The 24,823-nt window shown below is 44.4% G+C and overlaps 2 protein-coding genes across 8 annotated transcripts in view; both read right to left on the bottom strand.

Annotated features, from left to right (window-relative positions):
- Window positions 1–9,161, bottom strand: part of rasgrp3 (RAS guanyl releasing protein 3 (calcium and DAG-regulated)) — a 37,907-nt gene extending 28,746 nt beyond the window's left edge. The window contains exon 1 of one of the 3 annotated variants that reach the window (XM_066696813.1): window positions 8,948–9,161. The gene's annotated coding sequence lies outside the window, so the exon portion shown is untranslated. Of the gene's footprint in view, window positions 1–1,240; window positions 1,426–6,703; window positions 7,052–8,947 lie in introns of those variants that run through there. The other 2 variants (XM_066696809.1, XM_066696810.1) reach the window with 2 other exon arrangements.
- Window positions 9,162–13,832: 4,671 nt separating this feature from the next.
- ltbp1 (latent transforming growth factor beta binding protein 1) overlaps window positions 13,833–24,823 on the bottom strand; it is an 81,230-nt gene continuing 70,239 nt past the window's right edge. For all 5 annotated transcript variants that reach the window (XM_066697120.1, XM_066697121.1, XM_066697123.1 and 2 more), the window contains 9 exons: window positions 22,849–22,989; window positions 21,402–21,560; window positions 20,449–20,535; window positions 19,552–19,680; window positions 18,632–18,772; window positions 17,882–18,052; window positions 16,163–16,321; window positions 15,068–15,217; window positions 13,833–14,943 (listed from right to left, as the gene is read on the bottom strand). In XM_066697120.1, coding sequence (XP_066553217.1) covers window positions 14,774–14,943; window positions 15,068–15,217; window positions 16,163–16,321; window positions 17,882–18,052; window positions 18,632–18,772; window positions 19,552–19,680; window positions 20,449–20,535; window positions 21,402–21,560; window positions 22,849–22,989 — 1,307 coding nt within the window. In that variant the 3' untranslated portion in view covers window positions 13,833–14,773. The remainder of the gene's footprint in view (window positions 14,944–15,067; window positions 15,218–16,162; window positions 16,322–17,881; window positions 18,053–18,631; window positions 18,773–19,551; window positions 19,681–20,448; window positions 20,536–21,401; window positions 21,561–22,848; window positions 22,990–24,823) is intronic.

The raw sequence follows: 24,823 nt of genomic DNA on the forward strand, positions 1-24,823 counted from the left end.
GGTTCCTCCTTCTTCCGTTTGTTATTCTGACTAGCTGAGACGTACGCAGTGTAAGGTATTCCTGGTATGCAAATTAAGAGGGGCAGACAACCCCAGCATAAACTCAAATGCTAATCTCATTACCCAGAAGCTCACGGCTGCAACTCCTGCTAAAACAGAACTGGGGCTGTGAATAAATCAGGCTGATTAAGGGCGTACTTCAAGGATGTCGTGTGAGAGCAGGGGCATGTGGGCCTTAGGAAGAACCGGCTCAAGACTACAGCCTTATTTCTCACATCATCAGAGTGCAGGAGTGAACAAGTGGGCACATTTTACAAATGCGTCACTGATGTATCCATAATGGGGGTCTTATAAAGATTCTTATTTTTAATTGTTTCTTGAAGACTCTTAGATTTGATTGCAGAAATCGCAAAATGAGCTAAATGAGCAGTACTACAGTGCTTTAAATTGCTTCTAGCTCCAGAATACTCACCCTGACTCAGTATGAAGGCTCAGAGCCATGGAACGGACTTATATACTGAATCAGCCTCCATTCAACATTGGATGTATGTAAAGTCAGATACCACTGGTTCACTATGTGTCTGGACACATCTATTGTGGACCTCTAGGCAAAGTGTAAATACATCAAAATCATGACAAAAATTGAACATGACATTCCCAGCAAGGTTCTCATGAATCAACCCAAAAAAATCCATAAATAAACATACTTTAGGGTTTTTAAAGGAAGGTAATTTAAATATTGTCTGTCGTTTGGGGGAGGGGAGAGGGGTTTAAAGCTCTCTGTTAGACGTCCACAGTGGACACAGGAGTCCTGAACCACATGCACATCGGGATGGCAATCTGGGCACAAAGCCACATATTGCACATCACTCACCTGTGGGAGCTCACAGTGGCGACAGCCCGAAACAACAAGGTGAAATCCCAGGAAAAGAAAGATGAAGACCACAAATAGAGACATGTAAGATGAACCAAAAAGGAGATCCATTTGACAGGAAAGCACATTAGACAGCAACAGACTTTACATCATTCTTTGTCTCAATGCTTGAGACATTTAACTCCCCCGACCCAATCACACACATAAACATACATGTCATCATGTACACAGGCTACACATGACACTAGCAATCATCTACGCCAGTCTAGAAGTTCCCACATTTAACAGGAGACAGATCAGCATTACCACTGAGCAACCAAACCCAAAGCCAACATCAGTCTGAAGGAGCCCGGCTCGTTAACTCACCTATACTCAGCCCCTCTCATTCGCAACATGCTGCCAGTCACTTTTAATTTCAACCAGCAGTTGTTTGTTTTCCCCTTTTCTTTATTTTTCAGCCTTCTGTTCAGATGACCCAGATCAATTATATTCCCCTTTACTCTTACGCTGTGCCTGGGCTCTGCTCTGACTGCTCGCTCTATTAGCTCCAGATTGTTTGCCTAAATGGCAAGCAGACTTCCTCCTATTCTTTCCCAACTTAGTTTTCCTGCCTCTATTGGAGCGTTTTCCTTTATTAACTAAAAATAGATCCCCACACAAGGTAAATTGGAAAAAAAAACCTGGCAGGAAATGTGTCACAGTCAGAACGAGGGGGTGTGTGTTTTGTCCTGGTGGTGTGAGTGTGTGTGTCTGTGAGAATGTGCACAGAGGCAGATTTCTTTTTCTTTCTTTCTCTTTCTTTTCAGTTTATTATTCCACCTTTATAATAACCCGGTTTTGATTTGTGTTATGGCAGCTGTCTGGTGGAGGGTTTCCTATAGAAAAGAAAGATGATTTTATATTTTATATGCCATAATGCAAAACATTTGCTAGGTGTGGATTCCTGTATTTTTTAAACCGTGAATTGAAAAACAAAAGAGAGTTTAACAAGTGAGCTGTCTGTGTGTTCTCTCCTCCACCCCCTTGTGTCCATGGAAATGAAGAAACTAAAGAAAGAAAATCAATAGAAACAAAAAGGTTCTCAATTACATGTTGTTGTTTTCCTACAAATCAATGTAGTACTTAGTAAATAAGGATGATTTTATGACTTGCATTCTTTTGTTTGCTCTTCCTGGTACCGCAGAAGCAAAATAACACAACTCTCTTCAAAACACTTCACAACAGAGATGCAGTATAGTGACACCTTTCACAACGTCTCTCCAAACAAGCAGGCCCTTCAGCAGGAGATGCTCAATGGCAGTGTTTCAGCTGTGGCTGTCAGGACAGGAATGCACCAGAGAAATATGGACACAAATATTTAATATCTAGGATTAATAAGCGACTCTCACAGCCTCTGTAATCCTGCACAAAACCCTGATGGGACTCCCCCTACAGCAGTGTATCAACAACAGGCCGACTGTGGAGCGTTGGTTTAATCTCCGCTGTAACTCACGCTGATCAGATCAGCAGCAGCACTGTCCCGTTCGCGATTCAGAGACAATCGTTATTATCCCACTGGAGCACAAGCGACGGCTTAGCTTGCAATGGTGACACTCGCAACGACCGAGGCAAGAGCTGTGTTTACAGAGAGAGAGGAACGAAAGCTAGCCGCGGTCCTACTGGCATCTGAGCCAGCATTCCCCGTCAGCCCGTGTGAACACAGTGCGGTGACACCCCCCCGTCACGAGGAAACCGCCCCAGTGGGTTCTGTCTTGAGTCAGCCCAAACACCGCCACTGGTTCAGGACCACTGTGTTGGAAGAGCGTGGCAAGGTCAATAGGAACAAATTCCACTGAGCTACTGGATTAAATCACAACACAACACAGACACCTGGTGTTTTTGCAGTAGCACCGCTGATAAGAAACTACCCGTAAGTCATGATGTGCTCTCGGTATGAGTGGTGTAAGGCTAGGACTGATTTCTTCAGCTGCGATTCCCTGCCTGTGTCTGGAACTAGGGAAGCACTCTGGTCCCATCCATCCGAGCGACCCCATGGCCCCTACCCACATCTCAATTCCTGTGCGTGGAGCAGGCAGGTGGGTCTGCGCCGGCACCCCCTGCCCCCTGGCACTGACAACACTGACCAGGAAAACTCATTTACTCACCTGTCTCTCAACACCTCCGATTTCTGAGTGCTCGGTATAACTATAGGATCTGAGCGAGAGACAGAAGTAAGGGATTGTAAATATATTTTTAAGTTCCACTTTAATAAATGTAGTTTTTCAGTGCTTTTAACAAGCTCTAGTAATAGTGCTAGTGATATTGTACAATTCACATATCCTTTTTCTGTCAGCCAAACTGCCTACAGTACAGTGCCTTTAATAGCTCTGTGCTATGCTTTACTTCCCTTTTCCCTAAAGCTCAAAAGTGCATGAAAGCAAAAGACAGCTATTGCTGGGCTTAATACTCCTGATGAAACAATACCTTTCCGTGTTTTTTTAAACCAGCATAAATAAACTGCAACTGGAAGAGCGATTCAACTTAACTTCTAAAGTCAATTCAAATAAGTCATTGCAGCAGCTAAATATAGAACAGGGATTCATATTGGAACAAAACCTAGAAAGCAGTCGTATGATCGCTGAAATGGGAGATCAATAACAGAACCTGTTTGTGAAGCATACCAGCTTCTGATGCATGTAAATTGTGCAGTTTTATCAGCCGGCGTTTACACTATATTACCTAATGTAATGTGACAAGCCTCCCAGTACTGTAATGGATTGTACTGCGTCATGTGCTTTTCAGAAGGTTTGTGTTTGTGAAGGACACCGTGACTTCCAGTAAGTATTGCGATACTGTGGACTGCAGTGTACTGCCATTATAGAGGGGATTTTATGAGGAGGTCCCATAAATCTACCACCACCGCAAACCACCCTGTTATAAAGCCGGGAGAGTAACACAGTGTCTCAAGGAGAAAAGCATCGACCAAATGTCATGGTCTGTTAATATTCCTGACCTCAATGCTATACAGCTTTGGGAAAAACAGTACTGTTATGTTGTGGTTCGTAGGTCCCAGTTTTCCTCAGGTCTTCTATCGGAAGCTGTGTTTCCCACCTTTTTCAATCACCCCTACTTTAAATTTTGTACAGCACACAAAATATACCTCAAAACAAAACTGACATGCACTGAGAAACATTTGCGTACAGGCAACAGTTAAAATCCCCAGCTTTTATTAAGGTTCATCCTTTTCCCTGGCTGAGATAGGCAATGCCGGGCTCACTAATCTGGACGAGGAAGAGAAATGTGGGGACGCTGATGGCATTCCTGTCAGGAAAACAATCTTGTTTTGCTCTTTGATTTTTCAAGTCAAGGCACGGAAAACGCCACCACCGACCTCAAAGAGCTGCACAGATTGTTTTGTCCTTTGAAGAATTTATTTTAAAACCTAAACAAAACCAAATCAAAACGCAACAAAAACAACTACAAAATATCCTGTCGGGAAAAGCACTGGCGGCTCAGTCAGGAACAATGACTTGGGACGCACAGAAACTGACTTTCTGGCCCAGTCATGTTGTTTTACTCACAGGAAAAGGAGGCGGAAAGAAAGATGTAGCATTCCCTGCAAACATGCCCTCTGTGACCACGACAGCGTCACAAACAGCTGCTGGGAAGAGGGAAGAACCAGGACCCTCAGAGAAAAATCAGGCGGCTCAAGTGCAAGGAAATGTGGGATTTCAGGTGTCCGCTTTTGCCCAAAGTGTGTTTGGGGGCTGCCCTGTATATCAGCCATGAGATTGAGCACAGTTTGACCATTCATGTTTTTGATTGTAATTATGATTAAGCAGTTAGTTATACTGCACATATCGGGGAGGAAAAGCCACAGGAATTTATTTTCTTTCAAAATATTTTGTGGTGAATTTACAAGAAAGCATGAAGTACACATGAAAAGGGGGTTCACAGCCAGGGTCAGTTAGCACTCCCATCATGCTTTGTTTGAAAGGAAAACAAATGTGAAGTCGAGGAACACAACAATGGAGTAATCTGTTATAGCTCTTTTATCACCATACACCCATCGATCTTTCTCACAGGAAGCCGCTTTCGTTGACGGCATCAGAGCTGCCCAAAGGGAAGCAGCACTCTCAGCCCGACACTTCCTATAGCACACGAAGCAAAACAGTCAGCAACTCATATATATTTAAACCTGGGCTCCTTGACTTCCCTAATATGGGGTTTTACTTTTTGTATGAATCTTCAGAACATGTCTAAAATGAGACTTGATGAGTCATAACGAGAAAAGGAAATGGGACACTGTAGGACACTTCTATACTGGGGAGTTAAACGGGTTGCACGCCTTTGTTCTTGTTATAAGAGTGGAACAGTGTATGTTGACTTTTTTTAAGAGTTGTCTTTAATTCAGTTGTATCACTCTCTTCATTAGTAGTTTGGGACTTCTGGAATGATTGGCCATAAACAGACCATAAATAATTGTATGTCCTTGAAGAGAGAGATTGAGATATTGCGATTGTGGTCATAAAACAGTAAAACACAACATTAAAATGAAATAATGGCGCTTCTTAATAATGCATGAGAAACCACATTATTCCAATTGAATTCATACAAGCTACATATGCACTGATATAGCTGCAGCATGACTTATTCATATGAAACTGTCAACGTCAGAGTGTCTGAGACGTGACAGCAGGGGAGTGTATTCTGCAAAACACATCCTGGTGTCGTGCTGCTCTCTATTCCTCTGACCTGGGAATCTGTCATTCAAAGCAATTTCACATTCATTATCTTTTCAGGTCTACATTAAGGCTTCAGAAAACAACCAACCAACCAACCAACCAAACACAGAACTACAATACATCATGTTAGGATTCCCACTCCCTCACTGAGATGTTGAGAGAGACACTGTAGTCCTGACTTGCAAACTTACTGTCGGAAAAACGTAACATTTTTGCAAGCCAAGGTTATCTTACATTACATAAAAGGAATATATTGTTGCTGTTTTATATGTATAAGAAAAGGTTCCATTGTGGACAGCAATAGATACTTGGCACTTCGTTTCAATAGTCAGTTCTCTCGTCTTCATCACAACTCTCCTACCAGCAATCCCTTTTCCTTGGAGGGCCATTTTACCTGGTTATAACCACAGCCTTTAGTCAGTTTGCATTGACAAGGTAATTGCTCTTTAAAAGGGTGTTGATTTTGAAACACAAGTTCACACCATGCTGTTCCGCTATCCCCCGGGCAAGAATGTGTCCAAGCACAGATTAGTCACAAGTAATTGTATCAAACCAATCATTTTAAGACTGTGAACAACAATGCATTGACAAACTCGATATTGCATGCTACAGTGGAGGCTGCAGCATGGAAATGGCCATTACAGAGAAGGAATTTATAGTTTTAACTATTTAATTTGATAGTTTTTATTTAATTGGATTAACAGTGATGACGCAGCATAGATCTCCACAAAACCTGACTCCAAGTAAAATTCAATTGTCACTGAAAACAGGTGTCCCTTCTCAGACAGTCCTTGAAATGCCCTATGCTATTAATGTATCAAGGTTAACAAAAAAAAAAGTTGTTATAATGTTTAACTAAATCGAGATGAAGAACACATTATACTCTAAATGCTTTTTGGGGCTGAATTATGTAAGTATATCAGAAATAAGGACTCGGATCATCCCAGCTGAATTTTAGGAGGCTTGTGAAATTCTTACACCACAGTGCTTAACTTTGTCAACACGAAAGCAATAAAATATACAAATAGTAGTTTGAATAATCCATCAGCATGCCTTCTATTTGCAACATCATTCAAATATTCAAGTAGAAAGGGACCCCTCTTACCTTCATACACTTCTGTCAACGTCCTGTTTAAGCTTTTTCCTGGACCCCTGCTGTCAATGCAAAGACCCCGGCTGCGTCCACAGAGTAATCAATCACAGCTCTAGTGACATTTCCTTCTAAAACTTCACCAGAGACTCAACTACCAGGAGCCTGGTCCCTGTCCCAGCCAGCGTCCTGGAGCAGATAGGGAGCAGGAAGTCAGCCAAGAAAGCACAGCTCAGCGTGCACATCTTATCTGTCCCTGGCCGCACCAATAAGCCTCCTGTTTTGCACAGAAACCTTATCAAATACCTCACATTTCAGCAGCAGGCACGGGCTCCCTCTGACTGCAGTGCCCACGAAGACAGACATAAATCGAGTCCTGGTAGTGCCAGTGCTCTACAACTATAAATAGCCTCAAGTTTACTGGAAACAAGAGCCCTATGCTAACAGTTCTGCAAATAACAATCTGTGTAACAGAGCAAGAGAGAGGGGGGAGAGAGAGAGCGTGAGAGAGAGAGGGCGAGAGAGGCAGAATGAAAACACCTTCACTTTACAGAGTGAGGGTAGTCTATGAGGGACAACGCTCACTGCCCGTTAGCAATAATTAACACGAACACTACTCAGCAGCATGGCCAGGGGGACGGGGAGAATGGGAATAATCAAACCGAGCTAATTTGGGGGATAATGCAGCTTCTGTTCAGCCGCAGAGAGCTTGCTAATAAATGTTCATTATTGAAAGAGTGACTCTAATAGCGATCATGAGTGGAGTGTGACCGGAGTGTGACGTACACTACGAGCCAAGCCGCTCCGAGGAGGACCTCTCTTTCCTATGAATTTGCAGAATGTGGTGGAGGACTGCGAGTCTTTAACAGTTCACACAGACCCTTCACTATCTTCTCCACTTTGCGTTCAGTTATCCTGCAGGTCATGTGGGTAATACTTGCGTGTGTGTGCATCTGTGGTTTAAACCTTGTGGAGGAACAACTGGACATCTACATTTGAAATGTGTCAAAGGGCTTTTCGATTACGTGCTTTAGATGTACGGTCTGTCATTCCATTAGTGATTCCCTTCTCTCAAAATAACGTGTTATGTCTACATTTACATTATTTGATTCCATTCCTTACCTTTAAAGTTACATCCAAAGATTTTAAGATTGCAGCAGAGTCTGCATGTGGTCCTATGCTTGCCGTCATTTTAATTACAGCATTATAGAAGTTTTATTGTATACACACAGCACTAAGCATGACAGGACTGTTTTCTCAAAAAAAGTCTCTCTGAGGACAAACAGCAGCAGAGAATCAAACGGAGAGAAGGAATGAGGTTGAATAAAACACCAGCGATGCATTATTCACAACCCTAACCTCTTGGTCTAGCTGTCTTTGCGAAGGATGACAAACCTGATATTTCAACAGAGCTAAAACGATATGACGACAGGTCACGGGAGACGCAGAGTATTGCTTGAGTAGTTCTGCGTCCATGGCAGTGTAAATGAGGTTGATTGCTACAGATTTTGGCATCTCTGCAGCGGTTACGTGCCGTCACTATATCAGGGCTGGAGAAGGATGGTCCACGTCCGCTCTGCTGTGTGCGGGAGTCATGAGGAGCCACCCATCAGAGGAAAGCACAAACCAAAATCAAATAACCGGCCAAAAACGCCAACAGGAGTGCTCTCCGGAGGGGCAGGCCAAGAAGACTCTGCCGGACACCTGTCTGTGAGAGCGAGGCAGACGCAAAAACCCTCTCATGATGACTGTACTTTGCTCTCCGATCCCAAATGCATACGGCACCTGGTCGTGGAGCAGCCTGGCCTGACCTCGAGAAGATCTTCCCGCTTCTCATTAAACAGCGATGTGGTCGTATTTTAGGCACGCCACTTGCGAAGCCGTTAAAGCGACAGCGAGGCGGTGGCTGACTGCAGTGACTTCATTATCAAGAAGCAAAGCTGAAATTCACAGCTTCGTTATTTAGCGGCTTGGTTTTCTCACGCCCCCCACGAGAGAAAAACTGTCAACGTAGCACATGTCCATGAGAGACTGGCTGGACCTTAACCCTTTACCTGCCAGCTACTACTTGACCATGTTTCTCAGTCTTTATTAATCCAATTCACAATTCATACAGTTCATTAGATCAATTACGGTACAGTTAAATATAATAAACCTGTATTATTTCCTCATTTTCACAGTATCAACAATAGGAATCCACATTGTTGCTCTACTGACGTTTATTTTGATATGAAGATTTTGGACGCATTGATATCTTACCTTTCTCTGACAGCCCGCCGCCCGGGTCATTAAGGGCACGACACCCTGTGTTCATTAACAGAAGCTCCCATGTAGGTGACTGTCTGGTTACAGCTGGAATAACAAGACTCAGACATGGGTGCTGATTTACTGCTCCTTCAGTGCAGAACCAAACAAAAGAGCAAATGGTGAGAACAAGCACACCAAGACATACTAACCTTTCAGTCCTGCCCCGTCCCTTCTCTCCTTTTTATTCTCTCTCAGACCAATGGGCCACTTCTACCCAGAGATACATCACTGATATGCCGCTTTACTAAATGCTCCGCCTTGTGTCCTAACAGAGGGAAGTTGCTGAAATTATGTGCCGTGAAACCCGACGCTCTGCATTCATATCAAGCGTGATTGAAAGCCTGCTGCCCTGGGGAATGGAGAGAGCCCCATCTCCAGGATAAAGGCAGGAAGGTCTTGTGTGGGAGGAAACATGGAGAAGAGGAAAAACTCGGGCAAAAGAAACACATCTCCTTGGGGCTGCTGGTTCATACCTCCTCAAAATGCTGCTTCGAGTGCAGGGGCAGATTTAAAAGCCAAAACAAAATGGCAGCCACCGCAGAGGGGTTATATTCGACAGCGTACTGCTTCTTGGTGTGTTAAGCCCCAAGTGATGCACTATGTAAAGACAAGAAATAATAATCTGCGAAGCACCTGGGATGTAAACTGAGGGCAATCTGCGCTCGAGGAGAATCTGCCACAGACCCTGCATACATCAAACAATCAAATCAAATAAGAGCTGCATTAATGATCTCGCCTATTTATGCGTGCGCTTGTGTGAAAGTGTAACATGGGGGTTCTCTCTGCGCGTCTAGAAGTGGGTTAGTCAAGCTGTGCGCCGTGCCTGAAGGCTGTAATTCATCATACTAGGTAAGAGCCTTTCCTGAGCCCCGGCGCGGCGCTGTGCAGGGGGCGCAGAGTGCCGGAGCCCAGGTGCTCTATCGATACCCCTGGCGTTGGCCCCGTGCCCGTTTCTCCTCCCTTGGGGGCCCGGGGACTCGGGCAGTATGGGGACTCCAGCTGCTGCACTGGGAGCACGGACGGGATGCCCAGCTGGAGAGCTCCCGTCTCCCTCCTCGATGTTTTAATGCCGCCTGTGCAATCATTCAGCCACGTAAAGATGTCCCTGTACTAGAATCCCAGGACCCCCCCCCCCGCGTTGCTGCTTTTGGACCGTCTGCCGTGGTTTAAAGGTTAAAAGTTCACTCGGAGTGATGTGAAGGACCCTCTCGGTTTGAAATTAAAGTGTAACTGGTATACTGCATCAGAGCCCAACATAATAAGTGCATGTATGCTGCAGCACTAATACACACTCACACAGTATTATTATTATTAATCCCCCTTCCTCCCAACACACACAAAAGCATCTGGAATAGACAAGACATTTAGAGAAGTAGGATGTTTGTTTCTGAACGTCTCCTCGGCAGTGTCACCGTGTGAAAATCTCGAGGCGTGAAAAGGCCTCTGTTAAACGCCCCACGACGGCCAACAACTCAACACCCAACTCCGAACAGTTACAAAACATTCGTTACCACATTAGTTTTCTATTATCAGCTTCTTGAATCAATCAAAGGCTGCAGCTCTGGGAAGACTGGAAAACATAGGAACTCTGTCAATCAGTGACTGATGCCCAGCCTGAGGTGGTACTGAGTGACCGTCGATCGTTCAATCATCAACCCGCATCAGCGTGTTAAGCTACACATAGTTCTGTTAATATGTTTAATAAATACACAGAATGAGAGACAGATATCTGACTCCTCTGGCAATTCAGGCCTTAACACACAAAGTCCGTGTCAGACGGGCCCCGAATGCCAAAGTGACCGAAGCGGCTCCAACTGGCTGAGTTATTAAAAAGAGTCGCACTCCGCCAGGCACGAGGAACTGCAGAAGCAGAGTTATTACTATTGGGGGAGAAAACTGTAAGTTATGCAAATGCATTATGGGTAGTGAATTTCTCATAAGTCTGCATCGGGTAAGGCGAGCAAAACCAGTGAGGGAACTAAATGTCTGTTGGCAGCACCGAACATAATTTGAAAGATAAAAAGTCTGACACAGTGCACAGCACCCCCGGTGGACATATTATGGATTGATACAAAACACAGTCTTTGCCATTGCAGTACATCTTTTTGAGCTCCGTGAAGCTGGCAACAGTTTCAATTCCGGTGAATATTTTATTTTATAACTTGTTATATATTTATATATTATACACCGATCAGCCATAACATTATGATCACTGACAGGTGAAGTGAATAACACTGATAATCCCGTTATCATGGCACCTGTCAGTGGGTGGGATATATTAGGCAGCAAGTGAACATTTTGTCCTCAAAGTTGATGTGTTAGAAGCAGGAAAAATGGGCAGCGTAAGGATCTGAGCGACTCTGACAAGGGCCACATTGTGATGGCTAGACGACTGGGTCAGAGCATCTCCAAAACTGCAGCTCTTGTGGGGTGTTCCCGGTCTGCAGTGGTCAGTACCTATCAAAAGTGTCCAAGGAAGGAAAAGCGGTGAACCGGCGACAGGGTCATGGGTGGCCAAGGCTCATTGATGCACGTGGGGAGCGAAGGCTGGCCCGTGTGATCCGATCCAACAGACGAGCTACTGTAGCTCAAATTGCTGAAAAAGTGAATGCTGGTTCTGATAGAAAGGTGTCAGAACACACAGTGCAGCGCAGTTTGTTGCGTATGGGGCTGCGTAGCCGCAGACCAGTCAGGGTGCCCATGCTGACCCCTGTCCACTGCCAAAAGCGCCTACAATGGGCACCTGAGCATCAGAACTGGACCACGGAGCAATGGAAGAAGGTGGCCTGGTCTGATGAATCAAGAGTTCAAGGTGTTGACTTGGCCTCCAAATTCCCCAGATCTCAATCCAATCGAGCATCTGTGGGATGTGCTGGACAAACAAGTCCGATCCATGGAGGCCCCACCTCGCGACTTACAGGACTTAAAGGATCTGCTGCTAACGTCTTGGTGTCAGATACCACAGCACACCTTCAGAGGTCTAGTGGAGTCCATGCCTCGACAGGTCAGGGCTGTTTTGGCGGCAAAATTGGGACCTATACAATATTAGGCAGGTGGTCATAATGTTATGGCTGATCGGTGTATATGTGTTAGTCATGCGTATACTGCTACAGTTAGTTTGTCTTTCTCCACATTTACAAACAAACGTGAATAACAGTTTAATACAAAAAAGATCGTCGGCAAGGAAATGGGCAGGAAGATTTTTATTTTAAAAGCCTTTAATTAAGTTAATGATATTCGAAAACTCGTGTCTGATGTTTAAATTTGGATGTGTGCAGGCCGACTTTATTTTTTCAATATTCAAATGTATATTCTTAAAAGTAATCTTTGGAAATGTGGACTGTGCCTGCAATAAACTAATGTAACATTGTTGTATTGATGCTGTACAATTAAGCAGATCCATATGTTATATGTAGACATGTTACTAAATTTTGAGTTTTACAAATAGCCAAGTTATTAATTATGATTTATATTAATTCAAATTGTATTGTCTGTTTTGCATCACACGTTAACATATATTGTAGGTGACGAACATACATTGGGTTAATTGGGGGAGAGCAAGCAAGCTGTGTGTGTGTTTTGTTATGCCACAGTGAAGACCGTTTCCATCCTGTGCGTTGTTTGTTTTGGCCTTCGTGCCAGTTTACTTTGTGTTTCTTCAATAAAAGTGTTGTTTTAGTCTGTGAGCCTCTAATTCCCGGCCTCCCCATCACACAAACTATTGTGGGGCTTCTTTTATTATATTAGCATTGAATAATTTTTCAACAGTATTTGGAACATCTGTTAACCTTGTATTTATCATGGAGGTGAACCCTTTGTTAGACGTCACTACTGTATTACCACACTTGACACAAGTATTGACGTGTCTTGCTTGTACCTGTGTACGGGCAGTATTTACGCATTTAAAAAAAAAAGTTAAATTAAATCAATAGGATCATTCTCTCTGTTAAACTCACGGTGAGGAATCTTCTGGTTTAGAAAGTCTTGAGCTTAAATCAGACCAGAGCAGAGCAGAATAACAGGAAGAAAGTAACCAAACAACTTCTCAATAATATTGGACCATAATATGCATTAGGTAATGAAGATGTATTAGTGTCAGCAGTTGCCTTTGATTCCAGTACTCCAGTAATATTTGTAATTGTAACTTCTATTTCATATAACAATAAATACAACTTCAAAAGTTCATGTTCCTTATTTTACAGTCAAAAAGTCAGTTTTTACCATTTTGAACGGGCACCACTAGATGCAATCTGATGCATCTAACCCCATGAGCGATTCAATATGGGTCTTTACATTGTGTTTCACTCCCCTTTGACGGAGCTATAATCCTTATTTTTTTCTGGCATTGCACAAATACACCAGCCAGCAGGTGGTCTTTTTCCCCTATATTTATATATAAGAATATATAATGGAATATAAATACAAATAAACAGAATATATATGTAGATATGTAGATCTAAGTAGATATGTACAGAACACCGCAGATTATGGTTAAAAAGCAATGTAATTCTTATTCTTTTATTTTAAGACGCGTTCGACCGCCGTTCAACCCTCTTCGACTCCCAAACCGGAAGTTGCATTTTGTTGCCAGCAACTGTTGCTCAGTTCACACGGGGATCTTTTTGACAGGACAATATAATGAAATAGTAGAACTGGTGAGACCTTATAGTACAGCGCCCTGGAACTAAACTGTATTTCTTTGCAATTCATACCTTAAGACTGGTTTAGATATGCTGTCCCTTCTACCTCATGAGCAAATCATTTTCTTCCAAGTACAGGACTGGGAAAACAATCCCACGAGGCACAACAGCACCTGTTACAATATCACAAACAGGGATTTATTTATAGAGGTTTAATATACATCGTAATATGAAAGGATATTCATACAAGAGCTATTTTTTCATGTACAAATTACAATACATAGACTGGTTTTCATCTCTTTAGTTTAAATGTACAAAACTTACTCCAATGGCTGTCCTTTAGCAGCTTTGCAACCTGGCAAGACTTTAAAAAAAATTGCAGTTAAGTGCAGAAAACGTTTAAAGAGTAAAAAAAATAAAAATTGGAGAACTTCATTGTTGTTCTTAAAAACAAAAAACAGGAAAATGAACAGGGTAAAAAAGGTATTAAAAATGGCCTGCTCCACAGGGCAGACTAGAAAGACAAAACTAACAAACAAAACCTGCCATTGTCCAATGTTCCAGACACAGAGAAGTACAGTTGTGTATTTTTTTATAATTAATAGAAAAAATGTCAAAAAAAAAGCTTCTTTCAAAGAATTTACATTTATAACATTCTTTTACAGTACAGTACATACTGCATATTTCTCATAAGCGGCTGAATGATAGTAATACAGAATACGTCCACCGCGGTGTCTCAATGCCAGCTGTCCTGTGTAACAGAGTAGTAACGTAGGCTGTAGTGCTGTAGTGGAGCAGGAGCAGCTGGTAGCTCGGTCCGTTCACTTACAAAACATCCACACAAGGCCTTGACTGGGCAGAGTACCTCCCAGCGCACGTCCATTGGGTTTGTCATTTCGGTGGAGAGTCAAGAGTTCCGTTCAAAAAAAGCTTAAAACTCCTTCTAAAAAATAAAATAATTCACCATATTTATACAATGCTGTTTTCCATATAGACGCCACATAGTAGGTTAAGGTTTTATCTTCATCTCAAGTAGAATATTTGTTGGTTTTCGTTTTGTTTTATACAGTGCAGAGTATATGGGCTTGGATTAAATAAGTGTGTTTACTGTGAGTGTGTCCAGTCCTGTCCGGCGGCCTCACTCCAGAACGCTGTCCCCCCGGGCCTCCGCCACGACGCAGTAGCCGGGCCGGTCGGAGCGCACGAACCCAGGCAGACACACACACTTGTACGATCCCTGCGTGTTGATGCACTTGGCGTTCTTGCACAGCGACATCTTGTTGTTGAGTTCGGAGCACTCGTTCACGTCTAAAAGAAACACGGAAGACAAACAACGACAGTATCAACAGCACGTCACGGCAGCCAGGCATCTAGACAGTAGAGCTCACAGTCTCCCCCCCGGCCGTAGAAAGCCCCCCCGGCCCGCTCTTACCCACGCAGACCATCTTGGAGGCGTCGAAGCTGTACCCGTCGAAGCAGTCGCAGGTGTAGCCCTGCTGCACGCGCACGCAGCGCCCGTTCTCACAGCCGTTCAGGATGCCGCACTCCTCGGCCCGCAGTCCCTCGAAGGCGTCGTACTGGTCTGTGGATCACAGGGCAAGGTCACGGAGGGCCACGGACACGCCGCGCCGCACGGCAGACCACCGGCACCGGCCATCTCGGCGCACGGACCGATACTCAAGCGGATGTAGAATGAACATGAAGCTCATGGACTTTTGTGAAACTATCATTGTATTAAAAGGCTCCTAAAAGGTCAAGAAAGTACATCCTTTTTTATTGGCAAAGGACGCCCAAGTCAGGAACCAAAGCAAACAAACAAAATCAGTTTTGAGCCGATTTCACATAATTTCTCAAGAATAAAAGGAATAAAGTAGAGTTTCTTGGTGTTGCTCCTTTTCTCTCCTGGGTTTTTATTTTCTGTTTAAAATGCAGATGGTCTACCACAATAAGTGACCACCTTTTATATTCTATTGTTTCTGCTTTTTTTCCCCCATTCCCAATTATTTCTATACTTTGCTTTTAAAACACTGTATATGACTCTGTGTGTGTGTGTGTGTGTGCGTGTGCGTGTGCGTGTATCTGTTTGTGCCCAATTCCTGAACTGGAAAAGCAGCTGTAGAGCTACTAATATGCTAGTATTTAGCTAATATTGTATATGGAATAAAGTTTTCAGAAAAATGAAAAAGGAAAAATTTTAATGAATACAATATATTTTCCTCATCAATATTAGCATTATCTAATTAAACAACTAAAACATTATACTTTGCACAAGCTAAAAAAACCATTGTTTTTCTTCTATATACTTTATCTTCAGTGCAGAGCCAGCACTTGACTGGGTGCGGTTATTTTAAACTCATTGTTAATAAAAATAGATTTCTTAATCTCACCACCAGATGGCAGCAGTGAACTTTGGCATCACATCGCGTCTCTCACTGACAGAGGCCGGTGAGATTCGCTCTGAGGAGAGGAAAACTGCAGGACAGAGACAGAAAAGAGACGCGGAAGAGGAGGTGGCTTTCACACTCACGTCCTTCGTCTTCGTACAGGGGCAGAAACCGGGTCTGTGCCTGAGAGTCGTAGTCTGGGCGGAGGACAGGGTAGTCCGGGTTGACCGCCGTCAGGGCGTCTTCTCCGTATTCCCGCCGACCCCCGGACACGGGCACGTTGCACAGGCTGGCAAAGGCATCTGGTAGGGATAGAGAGACAGTGGCATCAACACCGAGATCCACGCGCGACACACCGTCCCCAGCAGTGCCGAGTGAGACCCCACAGGACTGCAAGATGGTTTTATGGAGACGGTGGGGAGCCCAGGAACTGACTTTAATCTAAGCAAGGAGGAATCCTCTGCCTTTGTTGCACAGGGAATCGGTCCGGTTGATCTAATCCTAATAATAAATGTTTGGGGGGAAACGGGCCAAAAAAGGATTTGTAAATCCACTGTCTGTTCCCTACCTTTGCTGCTGTTTTTCCTAAAAAGAAAAAAGAAAGCCAACATCCTAACAGCATATTTCAACGCAAAGCATTTGGGACGCAGAACAAAAGACAAAAGCTGAGTGAGTATGTGTGAAATAGGGTTTTGACAGGAGGAGACCTGGGAATAATTGTGTTTCGGCTCCGTAATCCAGGGCAGATAATTCCTTGGTCCACAAAATCTTTCCTGGGGGAGAATGGAGGCTCCACATCAATTGTAACTCACAACAAGTGTATTGTCTGAAGAGCGGACGGATGGACGGGGGCCTGCAGACAGTGCCCGAGTCTCACTACAGCCGAGGGAAGAAGAAAAAAACCCTGTCTGTCTCTCCTGTCAATGCACACCCACCGAGGGAACTGTGAAGGGTGACCTTGAACCAACCTCAGCCATCTGATGAAAAGCTCAGCTGCAGAAATGAAGTGCCAGGAATCCTGCACCCTCGTCTCCAACCACACCCGTTTACAGTACAATGACCCCAGAGACACAGAGTCACCCGAATCTGGGAGCAGGAGGACAGGACTTCCCGGCCCCTTATTCGCGGCATCGCCTGGTTACTGACGAGCTTGCTTTAGAGTAGTCAGAGCCTCTTCCGCGTCCTGTTCCTCTCAGGATCACACACATCGATGGGCACGGTCTCGGAGTCTGCTGGAATGCGCCGTGCGTTCCTGCACGCTGCCGAATGCATGCAGCAGATGTTTCAATGGCGTGCCTCGGTTTGAAAAAAGCAACGCGGTGGACAGGAAGACTCTGAAAGATGAATCCACACTAAGACAGACAGACAGCACTCGATTCTGCAACCTGACACGCACAGAAATCCATCTGAATTCTTCGCACATTGCAGGACGGCCCCGAGTACCTGCGATCTAAATAATGTGTCCATTTCCATGTTCAGGACTGAAACAAAGCGATTGTCATGAGCTTCCGCAGTCTGATTTATTTGCACATTTTCTTATGAGGCAGATAAATGGGGGGAAAGAGAAATGGGACAAGTAAAAAGGCCGTCATATTTTATTTACCACAAGGAAATTAATGTTTTTCCAATTCAATCCAGTCCAAACTATTGCCCTATTTGGTAAGAAGGGGCGGGGCTGTGGTCAGACCATTTATTGTTTGAAGGGAATGCTTTTTCGAGGTGGATATCAGAGCTGGAGAGAAGACGTAGTATGAGCTAAACTGATGTGAGTGTGTGTGTGTGTGTGTGTGTGTGTGTGTTTGTTTGTATTTCAGTGGTCTAGCCTCGGCGCACCAGCGCAATGTGTGCTCTTCTTGACCAACCTGTGTTCTGCTTCGGACACAAGGCGCACATCATGCCCCAGGCCTCGCCAAACAGACAGCAGCACTCGGCGAACGTGGTCTTCATCTCCACCAGGGGGTTGTTGCAGGTGTTGCCGTTGATGATATTCTGCCAACAAATGTCCTGGAACAGGCCAGTCTGCTCTCTGGGCTCTGAGAAGGACAGGCGACACAAGCACACGCGTTACAGAGAGGAGACCAACGCACAGTGGAGGGACTGTATGTCTATTATCCCACAATCAGACCCTCGAGCGTGGAGATCCCCGGGGTTGCTTTTCCAGGCCCGTGCTATAGAGTGACCCGTTAGTGGAAGTGGTGTCTTGGCTCTGTTAATCACCGCCGCGCTGCTCCATTACATCACATACTGAATCGCCCAGAGCTATGCTGGGGTCTGTGGCCCTGAGAGACGGAGGTGTGAAAAACTGGCTTTTTCCAGCAATACAGGAAATGACCCTAAACTGCCTCTGCTGGCTGTGTGATTAGCTCTGCTACAGCACAGTCGCTCACACACACATGCTATTGTCTGCCCCAGAAGTCTGCTCATCTCTACAGACATCTTTCATACTGTTAACAGCCAGTTTTAAGAAAGGAAGAAACTGGTTGCTTAGATTGGTTCATTCTGTGTCTGATGCCATGTTTTAAAAGGGGGCACAAGACGGGCATTTTATGATGTGAGCCTCGGTCTGAAATGGCCAAATGTCTCGTGACGGTTCTCCGGCCCGCGTGGCTCACCCGACATCTCCGGAGGATCGATGCACCGGTTCCCGCTGCCATCCAGGATCATGGGGTGTGTGCAGAAGCACATGTATGACCCGTCAGTGTTGATGCAGTTCCCCTCGATACAGAGCGACTCGTCCTGGCACTCGTCGATGTCTGCAAGAAGGAAGTTACTCGGTCTTTACCTGGACAGGGGGAAGTGTTGAGGGCACAACGATACGCTGTGGGGGTTACAGAGTACCTCACAGTGGATGGAGAAACTTTACTGTGCTTTCCTTTCATACAATACACCTTTTTATTGATTCTCAAACCGAAAAATGCCAAATAGGACAGAAAAAAATTACGTTCAAGCCCCTGCCTCCTCATGCTCTGACCTATCCCAATACTGATGGGAAAACTGTCTGCAATATGACGTCCACACTGCGGACACACGCTGGGTTCCTCGCACCGAGAAGTCTCCCCGCTGAAGGCTGCCATGCGGTGGCGACCCAAATCATTTCCCCAGATGTGCTGCCCCCGGAGAGTCAAAGTCACAGATCCAGCAGCACTGACTGGCTTAGGAAATAACTCCGGCAGCCAGCCAGAACCCTGCCTGTTGCCCTGCTGTATAAATATTGAAATATTTATAGTGGCGTCTTCCTCTGTGATGGCTGGTAAGTGGACACACGTAGCGTGCGCACTTCAAAGGTCCCCGAACCTCCTGCAGATTATACAGACCCCATAATCTCAGCACATCAGAAAAGACTCTCCCAACCAGATGCACTATCAATATGCATTATGCACAATATGACTAAATGTAATGTTGTTTTCTTTTCTCTTTATTTTTAAATGAAATAACTATACATATATATTATAATGCCCCTCCCCCACAAAACCCCCCACCACACAGGTCAATGAATTAAAAGAGAAACCAGGCAGGCTCTGGAGTTACTCACCCACACACTGTAAGGTGATTTGGTCATAGTACGTTCCCTGTTTACAGTAGCACTCAAAGCTGCCGTGCGTATTCGAACAGACGCCACCCTTACAGATTTCATCGCCATACAAAGAGCACTCGTCTGCATCTGGGAGCAGGAAAGAGCAATTAATTAATTTCAGCCAGCAGTGTTTCTTATAAGCACGTTGCTTTATTGTCTTTTTAGATACCTGCAGAACCTGGCAGACAAACTTTCTGACAGACACAATTATGTCATGTGGAAAAAATAAAAATAAAATCAAAGCGTTGAGTTTTTAAAAACACTTTCATGCTGTATTTGTGCTTTAAGACCAGGCGTAGATGGGCTGCTCTTTCACTTACAACCAACATGTGGGGGTCGTATGTTAGCCAACATCTGTGCCCTGCATTTCTACGCCATGAGTCAAACCAGGAATAAAACGCAATGAAACAAAGTGCCTCTGATTTGGATTCATTGTTAGATTAATGGTAACAACTCATAGCTCATTTAATTTAAAACACAATTAGTGTAACTGGTGCGTGACATTGGCTGGAGTCTTCAGAATCGTGGCCAAGGACTTGAAACTCAGCCGAAACTCTCCCAGGACAAACAAACAAACAAAAGTGTTGTATGCGTTACCTTTTTTTTACTGAACAGCACCTGGCCATTTCAGAAAGACCCAATGTATAAGCAACATCCCTGTCCCAATCTTATCTGCATTGTAGCATTAGAGGAAAGTCACATACTCTATCAATACATGAACTGGCTGCTCGTACACTTTCCGACACGTGTCACACAGGAGAAGCGCCAGCACAACCAGAGGAAAACTGGCCAGAGTCAGAGCCAGAATGGGTCCTCACAACACAGGCCACCTGCGGCATCTCTACCTGTGCTTACCTACGTATCGGGGCTCAAAGACCCCGTACCCAGGGTCTGCGGTCGGAATGAGACCTCGTCCCCCTGGACACATCTCCGAATACTGATCTGTAGTGAGAAAATGTGCAAACAGAGTTTAACGATAATAATGAAACATAATGACGAATATATCAATAATCGTGGTTTCTGCGTCAGAAATTAATTAATGAAAATTTGAGTGATTTTATTTTGTGTCGTGTTTAAAAACCATATGCCATATGCATGTCTTATATGTTCGTGATCAAACACTTTTTTGTTCATTCAGAATCGTGGAATTCAAGAGTCTCAACCCTTCACACATTGCAAAGAGATGGAAATGTTTTTCTTCTGGTTCGTAATGCTCCACAATGCAGAATGTGTTTTGAGGGTTTGTAGTCATTTCTGGGAGGTGAGCGCATGGCTTTTCTAACTGCAGGGAGAGTTCATTAACAACTGGAACGAGAACGGTCTCGTGCTATGTTTTCATCTGGGCAGTGTTTCTCTGTTATGCGTGTTTCTTTGTTGTTCTGCAATAAACATATGCATAATCATGTGGAGACTGATTTATATAACAATACTGGACTGAATCAGGGGATTGATCAGAAATGCTAAATCCGTACGTCTGTAGTGCAGTTCCAGATGACGCATACGGTCCATGGTTTTGAGCATTAAACAGCATTTTTCCCCCCATTTTACATCTAGATTGGTATGCATTAAAGATGGGTTACTCATAACGTTGGGCTTATTATTATGTTATTATTATCTAAATCCATTCCAAGTTAAAAAGTTATTATTATTGTTACTGGTCTTAATGCTCTCGGTGTCTGAGGCTACACTTCTGGAGAGGAGGAGTCTGGGATTGTTTATAAATTAGTAAAATACAAATCCCGGGCAGGATGTGATGCATGTGTGTGTGATCTTGCTTGCAGGAGGTCAGCAGCAACAGTGGGGCCCACCTGTGTCTAACATGGGGCAGGGGTAGATCTCGCAGTTGTCGCCCCAGCCTGCCCCCAGTGTGCAGCAACACTCCTCCTTGGTGACGTTGGTGGCCAGGACGTTCTCACACAGGTTCTCGTCGTTCAGGTTGTAGTAACACTCCTTCTCCAGGCCGGTGTCTGGGACGGGGGACAGAGAGGCAAGACTCAACTTCAGCCACCACGGGCTCAACGCACCCTGCTGTGTTTTGCGGAAAGATCTATTACTGATTCTTCAACTAAATGGAGATACAATCGGTTCAGAGCTACTCTGCTTTAAAGAGAAACAGGATCTGCTTGTGCCGAATAGTTTGAGATTGGCGGTTGTGCAGGACCTGAATAACACCGAAGAGATCTCCTTCTTTTACGGTGCATTATGACATTTCCCAGGGACACACTTGTTACCAGCTACAATTCGGCTCATTTAAAGAGAGGTGCAACATGATAAATGTGAGAACACAGACACTTGATCTCCTGTGGTTCTAGCAGAAGAGCTTAATGGTGCACCATACGACCACTTCCCACTTCAGTGCCACAACCCACCCGCCATGGCCCGTTTGTGTAATTGCCTTGTGTAGTGCTACTCGGTTTCTGCTCTGTAAGCTTTTCATATAATTACAGCTCAACCCAGATTAGGTCTGAATTGAACTTTCGAGGCATACACTCTATTTTTATTACCAACATGTGGAAATAGATTTGTTTTTAGATAGAGTTACATATTCACTGTATTTCAAGTTTCCATCCTAATTCATAATTTCCACTGTTTTAGGGCCCTGCTGTAAATTAATCTTGGATGGTTAGGTCCGCTTGCATACACGCTTTTTCCTAATTTCAGATCACCAGTATATGTTAACAGTTCACATTTTGATCTGAATGTCATCAAGGTGTATTTTCTTGGCAAACGCTGCCCTTGCTTGATCCCTCCACCTCCACCTCCTTTCTGTCTTCTACCCAAGACCTCTCATGCCTGCCCTGCTAGTGATGAGCTCGATACGGGTCTCCCTCAGGGATGAACGGGTTCTGTTTTCCATTAGCATCTCCGCAGTCTACCAGATGGCAAGTCGATATGCAGACCGTGGCGGCAGTGGCTCCTCTGAGGGGCCCTAATGAACACCATACGTCTGTGTCAGGGCAGCACATGCGGAGAGCCATCATTGAGGTGTCACTTATTCCCCAACTAATCCCTCCCTTGGCAAGAATATCCTGTCTGTATCATCGAGCTTCTCTGCCCACACGAAGTTTCACCCCGACTAGTGCATTTGGAGAGAAACACGCATGTAGTAACGCGCCAGGTTGCCCAGCTAGGATACGCCGTTTCAGAGGGATTGTGTCTGGTTGTTTACGTCGACTCAATGCTTTTTTGCAACCGTGAATCGTCATCCACGGCTTTCTATGTGTAAACGTTTCCAATTTTGCCCGGGGCTGCTACCTGTGCCAATGACGCTGCACTGGCCGGTCATCTGGTTGAACTCCTGGTTCTCCTCGGGACAGACGCAGTGGAACGAGCCCTCCGCGTTGTCGCACAGCGCCTCCCCGCACACGCTGCTCAGCATCTCGCATTCGTTCACATCTGGGACGGGAAGAAGGAAAAACAACAACACACAAAGACAACTGTGATCTCGGGTAAGAACAGTTCTCAGCACGGAAACACTGGGAATGACTGTGTGAGAAGAATCCCAAGGAATGACTGAGTTCATGTTGCTGACTCATTAAGTAAGCATGTATTCATGACATGTTCCATATTCAGAGTATTACCAGTAATTCGATTTGAAACTTATTACATCATACATGTGTTACAAAGATAATAGCAACTATTTAGCTCGCCTCTGCAAAATACCCAAAACACACATTTTGTTGTGCAGAGGATATAAATAAATTTAGCTACATAGTTGGAAAGAAATGGCACTACATATTATCACTCTGTACAGCTAGTGTAGGGAATGGTAATTTAATACTTACCTACATAAATATTTTTTTTATTACAGTCCGTCATGGCTTAACAGAACAGCTCAATCTGAACTAGACAGACTGGCAATATTTCCTTGAACAAGTTGCTACCAATCTGCAATTCATTTCTGACCTAGTGGCACCGTTTCTCTTTTTTCAATGCACACAAGGGCGTTCTTGTTAAAGATGGCGTTCTGCATGACCTTGGTGTGCGTCTCGTGTTGGGGAACACAGCTGCCTATTCTGTAACTTAATCTAAACTCGGCAGTAAACGCAGACACGGACCTGTTAAAAGTCTGTGCATTGAAGCCTTCCCCGTAGAAAATCATTTTAATACGCCTTTAGTGGAATTCTACCTTTACAGGCTTAATTTTGGTTTATCATGTAAACCTGTGTCACACAAAACTGCCCCCCTCAGCCCTTGAAACATTTAAGACGACTCATAAATGGAGAAACACACCCTTGCTGTGGGGGCAGGGCCAGGAGTGTTACTGTACTGCTGCCGATCTTCACGTAACGCTCTGGAAATAATTTCACGACTTCCACTGCCGTAAATCTATTTTTTTTTTATTTTTTATTGCAGGGGTCCTTCCAATGAAGATGCCAATTGCTTCATACAATGTTTTGTATTTTCCTTTCACTAGATTGCTCTGAGAATTTCCTTCCACGGATCACGGTGCATGCAGCACATGTTGAAACACCTCGAACCATCAGCCCCCCTGATTTTCAACAGCCCCGTTTAGTAATAACATCTCGAAGGTCCACAGCTGTGTAAATAGTGTAACGCACAGCCCTCAATTGTGGGACACACACCGATATTCACCGCTGTGGCTTTAAAGGAGGTTTATTTTTCGATGAGGAAAAAAGACCTAGTCAAATGAATGCTTTTTTTGTTTTCTCACTAATAACTTTATAATACTCCTCCATCTGAGACAACGGCTAACAATCGGAAAAGCTTAAGGACTTGTCTGCTCTTGAATAAGGAAAACAGAAAAGAAACAACCCAGCTAGTTAACAGAAAACAGGGTGTTGGTGATTGGCAGAGGAGACTTCTGCTGCTGCCCAGGGTTGGACACAGCTGTTTGGATGGACAAGAGGGGTATGTGTGTCATCCCTGCCAAACTGCAGAGGGAGGGAGGGATTGTGAGGAAGTGCTCCATCAGCTTCAATTGTGAACGAGTGTAACACACTTATACACACTGACAAGAGTTCCTGCTAAAGGAAATTGGGAAAGATGGGAGTTGCACGGTCCCATTTAAGAAAAACCACCGAGACATAAGACACCAAGCTCTCCAACAGCCTAGCGGGACACTACGCTACGTTCTCTAAAGCATGACATCACAAGCTTTATACGGACTGACTTTTTAAAAAAGCACATCTTTCATTGACAGCCATTGCAACCATAAGTGATTATTAAAAAGACAAAACTGAGGTGATTGTTCTTATAGAGTCTGTTC

Source organism: Amia ocellicauda, chromosome 23, assembly GCF_036373705.1.
Source record: "Amia ocellicauda isolate fAmiCal2 chromosome 23, fAmiCal2.hap1, whole genome shotgun sequence".
NCBI lineage: Eukaryota > Metazoa > Chordata > Actinopteri > Amiiformes > Amiidae > Amia > Amia ocellicauda.